The sequence below is a fragment of the Euprymna scolopes genome, chromosome 28 (genome assembly GCF_053919585.1).
Source record: "Euprymna scolopes isolate OS-2025 chromosome 28, ASM5391958v1, whole genome shotgun sequence".
In the NCBI taxonomy this organism is placed as follows: Eukaryota; Metazoa; Mollusca; class Cephalopoda; order Sepiida; family Sepiolidae; genus Euprymna; species Euprymna scolopes.
The window spans coordinates 52,760,327-52,774,600 of record NC_136509.1 but is presented as its reverse complement, the minus strand read 5'-3'; the positions used below and the strand labels follow the sequence as shown (position 1 = coordinate 52,774,600).

At 32.4% G+C, this 14,274-nt stretch overlaps 1 protein-coding gene across 3 annotated transcripts in view; it reads left to right on the top strand.

The window, feature by feature from the left end:
- The window catches only part of LOC145249620 (uncharacterized), a 171,078-nt gene that overhangs the window by 56,333 nt on the left and 100,471 nt on the right, over positions 1-14,274 (top strand). For 2 of the 3 annotated variants that reach the window (XM_080111349.1, XM_080111350.1), the window contains exon 3: positions 13,347-13,490. The exons of the other annotated variant lie outside the window; for it this stretch is intronic. In XM_080111349.1, coding sequence (XP_079967475.1) covers positions 13,347-13,490 — 144 coding nt within the window. The remainder of the gene's footprint in view (positions 1-13,346; positions 13,491-14,274) is intronic. 3 annotated transcript variants of the gene reach the window in all.

The following is a 14,274-nucleotide window of genomic DNA, read 5'->3' as shown; positions in this document are numbered from 1 at the left end:
CACCAGCTGAAATTATATTTTCAAAAAGATTCACTCAGTGTTTGACAGGATATTAGGAAATGATAAAAAGAAAAATTTACCAAAGATAATGTAACTTATAAAACATAAGAACAATGATAAAGTTTTGTGTTTAAAAAAACTGTCGGGCAGGAAAATATTTTTGGGAGGATGGTATAATCTCAAAAAGAATTGGATAAATGATCTATATAATAAAAGGAAATACATTTTTCCATAAGAAATAAATCAGTTGAAACCCTGATACATGGAAACAGTTGAAAACAATATAGAATTATCAATGGAAGTTTTCTAAGACACTTTCCAGATTACCCCCCATTAACAATGAAGTACCAACGGGGGTAATATCAACTCCAAGAATTGTGGATTCATCCAAAAACTAAAAATACCCCATTTCAAACTGAGAGAAGTAAAAGGAAAAGGACTGAATGTTTATGATCAAACTTCAAGGAAACAAAATGTTAAGAGTAAAATTGTAGTTGAGAACGAATTTAGCTCCAGTGAAGGTGTTATAATGGAACAACCTAGCACCGCTCTAACATTAATAATGGTTAGCTAATCGTAAGAGATGATGGTGGAAAGAAATATAGAAAAAAGGAAGAGTTTGACACACAAACAGGAAGAAAAGAAAAAAACCTCCATTTGTATTGTAAGCAGAATCTCCTAAATTTTCCTACAGACATATATATATATATATATATATATATATATATGTCTCCTTCATTAGACTATTTTTATTTTGTACTATTTATACAGTAACCTTAATTGTGTTACACCAATCTTTGTTCATATAATTATTTCACCCCGGATTATTATTTTGCTTATATTGAAATTCATGATATAACAATGAAAACTTTGGACTTCGTTTTATATGTGAACTGATAGGTTTCTGCAAACTCTGTCAGAACTAGAATTTAATCAAATATTCTCTTTCTTTGTATTAACATATCTAGTTTGTCATTTTTCTAGATATGAGTGTCATGTGAATTTGTTGATTGTGTCAATCAACAAATCTTTGTATGTTGCTGTATAGGTGCTTAATGTGATGCAGTCAGTTGTGTTCCTTTGACTGTCAGGTTGACAAGAAAGTTCTTGCAGTTTTTAACTTTTCAATTCAGATGAATATATCTCGGCTCAAACAAAAATTTATTGATCGAAATAAGCACCATCACTTTTGCCAACGAAAACAAGTGTATTTATGCCAGTAATATAAAAATCTTGTGATCTGGTGGCGATGAAGTTGCTGAAGTCATTTTTGATATCACTTAAGTTTTTGAAGCATTTCTCACACAGAAAGTTTTCAAGATACTTGAAAAAGTAATAGTTGGTAGGTGAGAGGTCTGGAGAGTATGGCAGATGTAGCAGTTTCGTAGCCCAATTTGTTCAACTTAAACAGTCAGTTTAGCAACGTGCAGTTGAGCCTTTTCTGTTGACTAATGCAGGGTGTTGCCAAAGTTTCTGATGCATTTGATCTATTTGTTGATAATACTTTTTTGCTGTAATGGTTCACACCTGCATTCAAAAAACTAATGGATGAGACTGGTTGCAGACCACAAAACAGTCAGCATAACTTTCTTTTGGCGCAACTCTGGCTTCGGGAAGTGTCATGGAACTTTGTTGGCATCTAACCACTGAGCTGAGCATTGCCAGTTGTCATAAAGAACCCACTTTTCATTGCAAGTCACAACCCGGTCAAGAAATGGGCTGTTCTTATTGTGTAAAAGAAGAGATGACACTTCATAACGTTTCTTTTGGTTGTTGTTCGGTTTGTCAGGCATCCATTTATCAAGTTTTTTTGTTTTTCAAGTGGTTGGAAATCATTGTATATGCTATGTCTAATTCAGAAGCAAGTTCTTGAATAGTTGTGCATGGATTGGCTTCGACTAAGGCTCTTAATTGATTGTTGTACACATCCAATGGCCAATCACTATGATCATCATCTTCCAGACTTGTCGCCACCACAAAATTTCTTAAACCACCATTGTGCTGTGTGTTCAGTAGTGGTCCCTGGGCCGAACATTTTGTTGATATTGTGAGCTATTTCAGCAGATTTTCGGCCTAGCTTGAATTTGAATAAGATTGTGTGAATTCGCTTTTTTTCTATTTTATATTCAAGGTTCTGAAAATAATTGTTTTAAAACGATTGTAATTTAAATGATTAGATAGCGAAAAAACACTTTAAAATGATATATAAAGTAAAGGTATAACAAAAACTTATTTGAAAATAAATCATTTGAAATCAAAATTAAAATCAAAATTGCCTATGAAAGGCAAAAAAAAAAAACTTGATAGATGGGTGCCTCACAAATTGAACGACAATCAAAAGAAATGCTTTTATGAAGTTTCATTTTCTCTTTTACGCAACAAGAACCACCCGTTTCTCCACCAGGTTGTGACTTACAATGAAAAGTGGGTTCTTTATGACAACCGACGGTACTCAGCTCAGTGGTTGGATGCCAATGAAGCCCCATGACACTTCCCGAAGCTAGAGTTGTACCAAAAGAAAACCATGGTAAATGTTTGGATGTCTGTGATCAGTTTCATCAGGTTTTTGAATGCAGGTGAAACCCTAATCTGGCGGTAAAGTACTGTCAACAAATAGATGAAATACATCAGAAACTTTGACAACATCTTACATTAGTCAACAGAAAATGCTCGATTCTCCTCTATAACAATGCCTTACTCCATGTTGCTAAACCGACCCTGCAGAAGTTCAACGAATTGAGCTACGAAATTCTGCTACATTCGCCATACTCTCCAGACTTCTCCTCTACCGACTACCACTTTTTCAAGCATCTTAAACTTTCTGTGTGAGAAATGCTTCAAAAACCTAAGCGATATCAAAAATGACTTCAGCAACTTCATTGCCACCAGATCACCAGATTTTTACATTACTGGCATAAATACACTTGTTTTGTGTTGGCAAAGGGTGTTGATTCTGATGGTGCTTATTTCGATCAATAAAATTTTTGTTTGAGCTGAGATATGTTCATCTGAATTTAAAAGTTAAAAACTGCAAGAACTTTATCAGCCTAATAATTATATTGGATCAAAGTGTCATTGTGTATGGGACATTTTGACATTGTTGCAATGGATGGTGTATGAGACATTTTGACAGTTGCAATGGATGGTGTTAACAGCTCAAAACTTACCTTAGTAAGAGCTTGTATGGACTTAATAAATAGCAATGATGCTAACTTCAGCTATGTTAAGTCATAATAAAACGATTCTCCATTAAAATTGATGAGAATAATCCATGTAAATAATGTCATAAGTTGATTTATTTTAATATGAATTTTATATAAATTTAGATTTTCCCAACTGCATCTCATGCTCAAACTAGTTGCTTTCCTAAACAGGGCATTTGTGAATCCTCCAAAAGAAGACTTTGAAATAGGTACAGTGAGTGAACAAAAAACTTTCCATTTTTGGTCCAGAAGTAATTCAGTGTCTGCATGAATGTCAAAACAAAAAAAAAAAAAAATAAATAAATGTACCATTTCATCCATATAATATTTTTTCATATTAAGGCAGATGTAAAAATGTCAAAATCTGATAAAATCATACAAAAGGCTTCATTTCTGAGCATTTTTGGATTCCTCGGATCAAAGAATTTACCTGAGTCAACTTTTAGGGTTTTTTTCATGTTCCAAACTAAAAAATATTCAAGAAAATGTAATTATTAAAATGTTACTTGAGCAACATTTCGGGTGATTTATGGAAATTGCTCTTTATCAGCAACCACTTTTAGTTACAAACTCAAATTTTCAGGATTTTTTGTTTTTTATATGAGTTATACAGAAATGCTAAATGAATAGGTGTGTTGTTTACAATTGCTTTTACATGTAAGTGTTTACTGAAATAGTAATACATGTATATCGAATTTAAGAATTTTTTTTTTAGTTCTATTTCTTTTTGTTCTTCCTCTTGCTTTATCTTCCCTGTCCTCTCTCTGTCTTAGCTTGCTTTGTTTTCCTTTGCTTCATGCTATACTTCAAAACAATTCATGGTGTAGGTAGGGGGAGATAGAAGACTTTCATCAAAGAATGATCCCACCCCCTTCCATATACGCACTTGGAGTATCTTTGGCCATGTTTTTGTTTTCTTTTATGTGGGAACATCCTGAAAAACTTAAAATAGAAAGAATTAAAAAAAAAAAAAATTCTTTTAGAATGTAGAGTGAAGATCATTTAGCATAAAATGATCTCATTTCTAGGCCATTCTTGCTTTTAGGGTAGTTAACCAGTTTTTTCTTTTTCTATGGGAGATAAATTTTGTATTTTCTTTTTATTTGGGGTGATCTTTTGAGTTTTCTGGTTTAGTTTAAGTTTTTGATTTAGGGAGTTGTGATTTGAACTTAGGTTTAGTGTAAGGTTATGGAATTTTTTCTTTTTCTTTTTTTTTTTTTAGGCAGACTTACCACTGAGATATAAAATTTTTTTTACTAACTTTACATCACAATGCCTCTCCCTTTTTTTTTTTTTTTTTTTTATAACTACCCTAGAAAGCTTAGAATGTCTTACAAAATGGGCAATCATTTTAGGTGAAGTTTCATCGATGTGTAGGAGGGGTAAGTTGGAAAACTGGTAGGGCTCTGATTCTAGGTTGCCATCTCAGACAAGGTTAGTATTAGGCTTAATAAAGGATTTTTTTTTTTTGTTTTTTTTTTTTCTCTAAGTTTGGAGATTGTCTTACTTAGGGATTGATATCTTCAAAGTTATTCTCACTTATATTTACAGTATTTTCATATGAATAAAGCTGTCTGCTTATTTTTCATGTGTTCGTGTATTTTTTGCCAATCTTTGATTCATTTCATATCTTTTTATTTATGAAAACCTCTCAGCATTAACAGGATTTTATTTTATTTTTTCAATTAAATCTTCTATTCAGCAATATAAAACCGTATCCCTCTACATTTTTGCACCAGAAGATAAAATCCCAAACATTGTATATCCAATGGCTTTGATGTAGTCTCACATATAGAGTTCAAGATAGTGGTAGTTATATCTCTAGAGAATAGGGTTTTTGTTTTACAATCTAAACCAACAATGATTATGCCATCCAAAATCCAACCTCTACTCTACATCCTGCTAGCTAGTAATACGCTTAAAAAATGGGAATTGGTGGATATTCTGAAATGATATACAATTTTTAATCATGTTAAAATTATTTTTCTCTAGCCCTTTATTTGCCAAAGCCTGTGCCCAGATAACTCTAGGTAGGTTCAGCTAGATATTATTCTTAGGCAGCACACAGAGGCGGCGACGGCAGTGCAAGTAAGGTTATCTACCAAAAGGTGTTTCTTAGCATAGAAAGTAATTGTCCCTTCCGCATTTTACAGAATAGTTATCAGCTCAATCTAATTGTTGCAAGTTTTTTTTATTATAGTTTTTTCATTGTCTTTTAATTTTTTTTATCATTGCTTTCCGAATAATTTCAAATTCTTTACAGAAAAAGTTTGTCTGCTATGTTCTGCATACTGAACAAGTACTAAAAAATATATTAAAATTGGCTTTTTAAATTGGTATTCATGTGTAAATACATGATTAGATTTTGAAATTAAGCAAAACTTCATCGATAAGAATGTGCTTCCCTCTTCTACAATACAATGTATAAAGTCAAGAATTACTGTTATAAGCATGGCAGTTAGTGGAGAAACATAATTTTTTTAGTTAATGTATGAATGTAGCATTGCATGGAGAGTTCTTTCTTTGATTGACATCAGAGGATCTGTAATGTTCTCATTGATAGAAAACGGCAGAGCTTCTCGTTAACACATTAGTTGGTTCAATGGCTAGTGACTACTCTCTGTAGTAGTGACAGTAATAATCGTAAAGATTATTTTTTCTTTGTGACTAGAATAATAAAAACAAAGAACAAATAATTTTTTATTTGTTCTGGGATTGAATTTACTTTTTATAGCAAGTTTACTAGATGTAGTGCATCATTTCCGTAAAATCGTGTGAGATGTTGGGAGAGCCTTAAAAACTGATGTCTGTTCAGTTTAATGTTGAATATCCAATATACAGAATCAATCTTGCTTCTCTGCAATGTTGATTTCCTGTCATGACGCAACTTTCAGTACACGTCAGCCTAACCGCTAACTTACCCTCTAATGGAAAATTCATTTTCCATTAGCTAAAGTTACATAGGAATTTTGGCGCAATTATGGAATAAGAACTTCAGAAACCAAGAGATTCAAGTGAGACGCATTTCAAGCGACTCTAGTTAATTGCCAACATACCTCATTTGTAAACAAGCATACACAACCTGATTTGTTGATTTTTTAATATAAGGAAAGATTAATTTAAAGAAAAATGAAGAGAATATATATGTATATTTATTTATTTTTTTTAACATGAAACATTAGAGATCAGATTAGAAACTTTTTCTTTTTTTTTTCTGTAAGCAACAAGTACAAACGAAAGAAAATTTAACAAATACATAAATTTATTTACAAATACTTTCATAATTTTTATTTAAAAAAAAAATCTATTTGTTTGCTTCTCCACAAGCCCAAAGTTAGACACTATATAATGTAACGGACATAACATATTTAAACAAACTACATTTAAATGAATATTTTGGAGATAGTGTCATACAATTTGAAAAAGATATTTTCTGAATGTCTGTCATGCCAAAGAAGTTCCTTTAGATAGACATCTGAGATCTTCTATAACCGAGCATTGATTTAATAAACCGTTCATGGAGATTCCAATTTGTCTGCATTTGGACTTGATTTCTAGGATTCACAAAATAAGGTGAATGGTTTATGGCATAGTTTGAAAATCTCACTTGTGCTTTTCACTCATCGCTTGTTTCATAAGATTAAATTAAAATTTATATGAAAATTTTTTAAATATTTTTGTTACTAAAATTGTATATTTTGTTCTCACTGAATCATTTTTATATATTTTCTTATCTGACTGTTATCTAACTGACTATTGTCCTCAGATCTCTTAATATCTATTTACTTAACGGCTCCTGACTTCTCTAATAGTCGTGCGTGTGTCTGTGTGTAAAACATAATACACATTACATTTATAACGACATACCTGTCTGCTGCTGGTCACGTCTGTCTTTTGGCCACTGCCTGGGGGATTTGCTAACATCAAGGGGAGCTGGGTTCTGCTCTAACTAGCACAAAACGATGTACGTTGTTATATATTGGTTTATTTCACTTCCAGACATCTTGTCTTCCACAGCATGGAGTGAAATCAATAATTTGACTTGTGGCGTTTCTTTGCATCCATTTGGAGACCGTCGTTCCCTTATGGGGAGACCTGTTTAATCCATCTTCCTTCCTCGGCTTCTCGGACTTAACTCAACTAAATTTAACTCGGCTCATTCAAACTGGAACATCTGACACGTCCTGTCCGGTCCTCATGCAGATACTTCCGGTGCAAATGATCGGTTAGAGATTGATACATGTCACGACATGACCCTTTGACCCCTTCTGCACCTGCATGCTCACTCAACTTATTTTCCATGATTCATTCTCGGGTGTTTACCCCGTTAGACAATTAGATAGACGGATAGATAAACAGATAACTAAATAAATGCTTTCTACCCAGCGTTGCCCGGCTAATACCTAACAAAGTTAATGTTTTCAAAAAATATTTAAATAATGAATTATATACACAAAATACAGAAAATATTTTTTCAAAATTGCATTTAACCTATTGGCTAAGAGCAAAGTGTAGTATTTGTTCTGATACTATACTTCATCGGTCCTCTCCTTGGTTATTATAAAATACACCCTACATTTTAAAAAAAATATTTAAAAAAACTCTTTCTAGACTGAGGTAATTAATTTTTTGTATCAATCTAGAGTGTCTTTTTCTTGGGAGGCCAAAATTTTGTGTATTTTTATTTTTTAATTAAAAATGTATTTTATAAATTTGAATTAAATCACAATTATAGAGAAAAAACTCAAAAACAATTTACCAAGATACACACGATGTCTGCGTTTGTTTAAGTTTTATAAAAGAACAAATAAATGCAACATGCATTAAAAAAAGCAATATATATTAGTTTTGCTTAACTGCTTAAAATAAAACAAATTTAATAATCATAGAGAATGAACTCATTTTAAAATGAAAACTGTCTTGATAGACACCATCTCTACATTCGTTTATTAAAGTTTTATTTAAAAAAAGCCCCTCCCCAAGAAAAATGCACCCTACATAATATTCTCCTAATCCTGGACTTTTCATTAAATCTTTCCCTATATTAAAAATTAACAAATAAAATAAACAATTTGGGTTGTGTATGTTTTTTTTACAAATGACACTTGCGTTGACAGTCAACTGGTGTCAATTGGAATGTCCCACTTGAGTCTCTTTGCTTCCATAATTGCTCTGAATTTTTTGCTTTTAACTTGTTCACAGTTAGTAATGCTACGCAAAGACTGAAATTTGTTTTTGGGGGGTGTATATTAAAAATTATATAAATAGTGATTGAACATGTAATATTTTAAACAGTTTTTTTAAAATAAAATGTTCTTTTGTCTACATAAAGACATCTCTCATGGTGATGATTGTATTTTTGCTGCTGAATGAGTGGTGAAAGCTTCCACAACTGAATTCAGCCTTTCTTCTTTGTCTTTTCCTTTGCGATCATCTTCAGTTCCTTTTTGCTGCTTGCTTAATCTTAGTGTTTCCAGTTCTGAGATTTTGGAGATGCCCCTGCAAATTAATGCAGTGGCAGCCTCTACTTGCCCAGTATCCGTTAGACCTACTTGTCTCAGATTCAAAGGATCTTGGAGCAGATGTTGACACCTATCAACATAAAACATTAAATTGCATCAGACACCCTTCATTCTGGAATCTCAGACAGAAAAATAAATTTAAAAAAAAAAAAAAAAAAAAAAAAAAAATTAAGTTACTAGTTAATTGCAATTTTCTTCAATTCATGATCTGCACAACTGAGCAATGATTGACAAAATAGAAATTAAAAACAATTTTAAGTCCTCTTTTTATCTCTAAAACTGGTGCATGGTGACCAACTGATGATTTTATAAAAATAAAAATCTAGTTTATCCTGAGATAATCCTTGGTAATTACAGTAAATATGATTCTGTTATACAAATCTATATGCATGTAAAAACATATTTTTCTAATGAATTTTACTTAAAATTTTCCCGTTCATATTTTGGACAAGACTTTGTAAACGGGGCTAATATTTAACCACATTAAATATGATTATGACTTATGCAGACTTTTTATTGTGTAGAAAGATAATATTTCAATTTTTAGTGAAAACAATTTTTTTATTTATTTTTATTTAACTTGGAGATGGTGTGAATTAAATGTATGCCAAACAATTTCCAATATGTTTTGGTGATGTCTCTCTTCTGTGTCTTCAAACCGTTACAACATTCATAAGAATTTTCAATTCCCTCAGATTTTCCCAATGTATATTGGTTAACAAGAGACATGAACAGTAGTGTCCACAATGAGAAAGAAATAACCTTAGAAGTTAATGTCCCTAACGATATTGAGTTAAACACAAGCTGAAATGGAAAAAAGATAACAGAATACCAAGGTCTTATGTATGACATGAAAAGCAACTGGAATTTTAAGAAGATATCTATTATTCTGGTTATTATAGGAGCAACTGGATTCATGAAAAAGAATTTCAAAGTTTACCTAGCAAATATACCTGGTGAACCAAGTGCAAGATATTCAAACAACTGCTCATAAAGGGACGGTCAGAATCTTAAAAAGATCTCTTAGTTGAATATCTGAGTTAATAGGTGAATGTTTGGCATCTGGTAGGATGCTTCATCCCCAGTTTGAACAAACTGATAAGAAAAATTTAAAACAAAAAATAAAATTTGTTTCTGAATTTTTGGGATAAGGAATGATAATTTGTATCATTTGATTTATTCAGACTACTGTCCCTATCTTTGTTATTCGCACAAGTTTTCAGTCAATATAACCTCCGACTTTCTTCAAGTGTATCTTGTCGAACTCAAGAATCTGCGTGGAATTTCAAATGAAACTCTTTATTTAATCCATGCAAAAACCTGTGGCATAAATAATAGTGTACTAGGTAAAATTTAATTCCGAGTGAAAATCTCTTAGCAGCTGAAAGTTCAATCTCAGTGTGTGTAATACATACAATTGTGAATAATTCAAGACTTCTATTTGATCATGGCTGATGGAATAAGAGCATGCTATCCCTGTGGATTAAGGGTTCTGTTAGAAATTTTGTGCAAATTCCCAAATTCAACAAAAAGATTCCCAAGTTGGACAGGATACACCTGAAGAAGGCTAGTGATTACATTGGCCAAAACATTAAAAAAATCTCTCAAAATGAGAATAGTAGTCTGAAAAAGCCAAATAATACAACCTTCTTTGTTTTCAAGTTTAATCATAACATTTTTATCTTCAATGTTACTCATAATTTCATTTTAAATATCACTGAAGATTGTTTACTCAATAACAAATTCAAACATCTCTCCAATGGGGTAAAAAATTTAGTCCAGATTCAACTTAGGACATTCTTTGTTTTTTTTTTTGTTTTTTTTCCACCTTGCAAAAGCAGGTTAGCATATAGAATTTAGGATCTTCTAAGAATATGACTCCTAAAATAAATTTTGATTTGAAAATATTTACAATACTTTTTTCAATGTCACAAGTTGATTAGTCAACTGCTTGTAAAATCTAGAGCTATGAGTTTTCTAGCAACTTTACATGAATTAAATGTGGAATCGGGGATGTAGCTGTTGAGCAGTTACAGTCAGGATACACAATCTTGTTCTCTGAAAGATAGAATGAATCAGATGATATCTCTTCTGCTTCTCTGGCTGCACTATCTGCTGCTGGTAGCCAATATCCTCATTCTTGTTTATCTTCTGCTGACAAACTAAATTATAATGCTTGGATCCATGTTTCCTTTTTCAACATCAGGGACATTCCTAAATGATGACTTTCACTCTCTTTAATTTTGCCAACAACATAAATATCGTTATGGATTTGGCCTTTACCTGATCTTGTCACTTGAGTGTTGAGCAGATATCAATTCACAAATGACATTATTCAATGAGCATTAGAGGTTAACAGCTTCCTCCCTATCTTCGAATCCATCAATCTGGATGGGTAATGGAAACTTATTGGAACTGGTATTCCCTTTTGAAAATGGTAAATTTATGATTTGGTGGATGAAAGATTTTCATGAATTTTTACATATGAATCAAATATTTCATACATTGTTAAATGATAAATTATGTATTATTCAAAACAGTGATGCTTACATATTTTTTAATAGGCAAAATTTTTTCCCTTATTTTATTTTAATAAATCTATAAGATCTTGTCTGATAGTTTTATTAATGCACTGATTTAAAATATAACCTAAAAAGTATATTAAATAGTTGATGTTATAAAAGTTTTTAGACAGTTCATTAGCTTAAATGTACATTCATTTCCTGTACCTAATTTCTACATTAACAGTATTTGTCTATCCTCCTATTTCGGTTTTAGCAATAGTTTCTGGGCAACAACTCCATCTGGTTTGTTAATTTCTTAGAAAATGCTAATGCAGGCGCAACATGGATTTCCACCAACTTTATGGCCTAGCACCTCTTTTAATTATGAGAGAAACTTAATAATTCTGTTACCACCAGACTAATTTACTGTGTGGCCAACAGATATCTCTGTATATCGCACTCCATCAATTTATTTTTTACTGCACCTGCTGGTGGTAGTCTCCTTTTATTTTGAGGTTATTTTATTTTACTTGAATTTAATACTGGTTATGACTTCATAGACAAATTCAAAAGATAGCTGTGCTGTTAAACATAAAAACTTACATTTAATGCTTGATTACGTTTGTAGCTATCATAGTGTATAATTAGTGGATCAGTGTTGATTAATTACTATTATGGTGAAATTTAATGGTTTGTCAGAATGGTTAATCCAACAAGACTCAGAAACCAAGGGCGTTCAGAAAATGTGTTGCAACTATATTTAAAAATAGCTAAGTCACTATATTTCTGACAAAATCAAATAGTTTTTTTCTTCTATTTATTGAAATTGTCCGACTGACTTCCTCATCTTGGTTGTTATAGTCACAACGTCTAGGACCACTCGGCCATATGTCACTAGTGACATATGGCCGAGTGGTCCTAGACATTGTATCAAAGTTTAGTTACCCAAAGGTGCTGAGTTCAATCCTGAACGAAGGCAGTGAAAAGTAACAACAACTATGTTCCAGAGCCTAGCGGGAGTCCGAACACGGTACCCCCCTAATAATAATAATAGACTCCTAACAAATGGTTCCCCAGTTCGATACAAAACACCTGATGAAGGCCGGAGGGCAAAACGGACGAAACGTTGTGATTATAACAACCAAGATGAGGAAGTCAGTCCAACAATCTCAATAAATGAAAACACCTCATCTCAAAAATACAGACAATTACTAGTTTTTTCTTCATAATTAAGTTTTTTAATGTTTTTAAAAATAAAAATAAGAACAAATATTAGGTTTTAATGAATGCAAATCCTCACAAGATGAAACAATTTTATGTTGCTTGCGTTTATTAGTGCCTTTATAACATTTAGTAAGAGTTACTCCTTGACCCTGTGTCACATTCAGCCATCATAGATAGGTCAAGTAAAAAGGAATTTTTTTATTTAAAAAAATCAAATCTAACAAACAAGCAAATTCGGGTTCAAATTTATAATTCTGTGATGGCAGAAAATTGGTCTACCTGCGTTTGCTTTTTGAATTTTTTTTTTTACTCAACCGATACCGTATTCTTTTCTACCTTTTTACTGTGCATTTACTCTTGATACGACCAATTATATTGATTTTGGTCTGACAAGGCTTAAAAAATTTGTATACAGCAAAGTGATTTTATTGTCAAGTTTCTATGGCAGTTACATTATAGGAGCTATATAATCAAAGTTTGAATTTTACAGACAAATGAATCTTCAGGATTATTGAAAAAAAAAAAAAGTTTATACAATTGGCCAAAACATAAGTCCTGATTTGCGATACAAGAGCTGACACTTCAATTTGATTGTTTACAGGTCAGCTTTGGTAATTTTTCTTATATAATATATAAAATTTTAATGTTTTTATATTTCCACTACAAAATTATCTTATTTTTCCAATGGTGCTTTCTTCCTGAATTAAATTTAATAAGGATGGGAGGAGGGGACAAAAAACCCTCCTGATGTGGGCTTCACTCCTGTTGACAATTAAGGAGCTCTTATGCTCCTTGTTGCGTCTCCCCCGTCCCTTGCCCTGTCCCATCTATACGTTACTGGTGGCCCCGAGTAGCACTAATTCTCACATTGCTCCTCTTTTCACTGCTTACAGCTGGGAACAACAAGACTACAGGTTTACCTGAGCAGTCTCCTTCTCCACACCCTCCTCCTCCTTCCGCCCATGATTCGACTCTGCTCAATTCCGCCAGCTCTGTCCTTCGTTCAGTAGCAATGAATGTTAACCTTCAACAGCGAGGTAGGTATCATCACTACCCACCATCTCCCCCCCCTCCGGGTGGGGGGGCAGCGCACGTTCATTGCTTGGAGAATTTCTATAAAGATTGCGTAGTTCACATTTCTTATCCCCTTTTGCCCCTTTGATTGTTTTGTTTGGGTTTTTCATTTTATTTAAATTTTTTTTTTTTTTTTTTTTTTTTTTTTTTTTTTTTGCATTTCGAGGTGCTTCTTTACAATAACCCCGCCATGACAGAGCCACGTTTATTTTATTATTTTATTTTTTTTAAATCCCAATTTCTTGCGTGGATGCTCCAATAATCATAAACTCTTTGAATATCAGTGCATTTTGCTAACAAACAAGTAGTTATAATTTAATTTTAAATTTTAACACATGATAGCACTATGAGTTTCTAGTCATGTTCTTTACTGCTTTTTTAGATTTATTTGCATACTTCAGAGAGCGTCACCACATGCTTGACAAAATTACACCACATCACAATCTTAGACCAGTGTTTCAGCTATCAGGTGTGACATGCCAGTCTCAACCCTTATTGGGTCAACCCATCTCTTTGGTGGTCATCTTGATCTTTCTTTAATGAAATCTTTATATGATTTCTTTACACAGTTTGAGTCTGGTAGCTAGGAAATGTGTCCAAACCATGCCAATCTTTTTTGTCATTTATGGAGCTGTTAATATTAAACGCCTTTTTGGTACATTTCTTTTTCTACCTCGGAGTTACTCCAATTGATAGTCCTTAAGCAAAGACATTAAGCTTATTTATTGGACTAGAGTAGCACAAAAT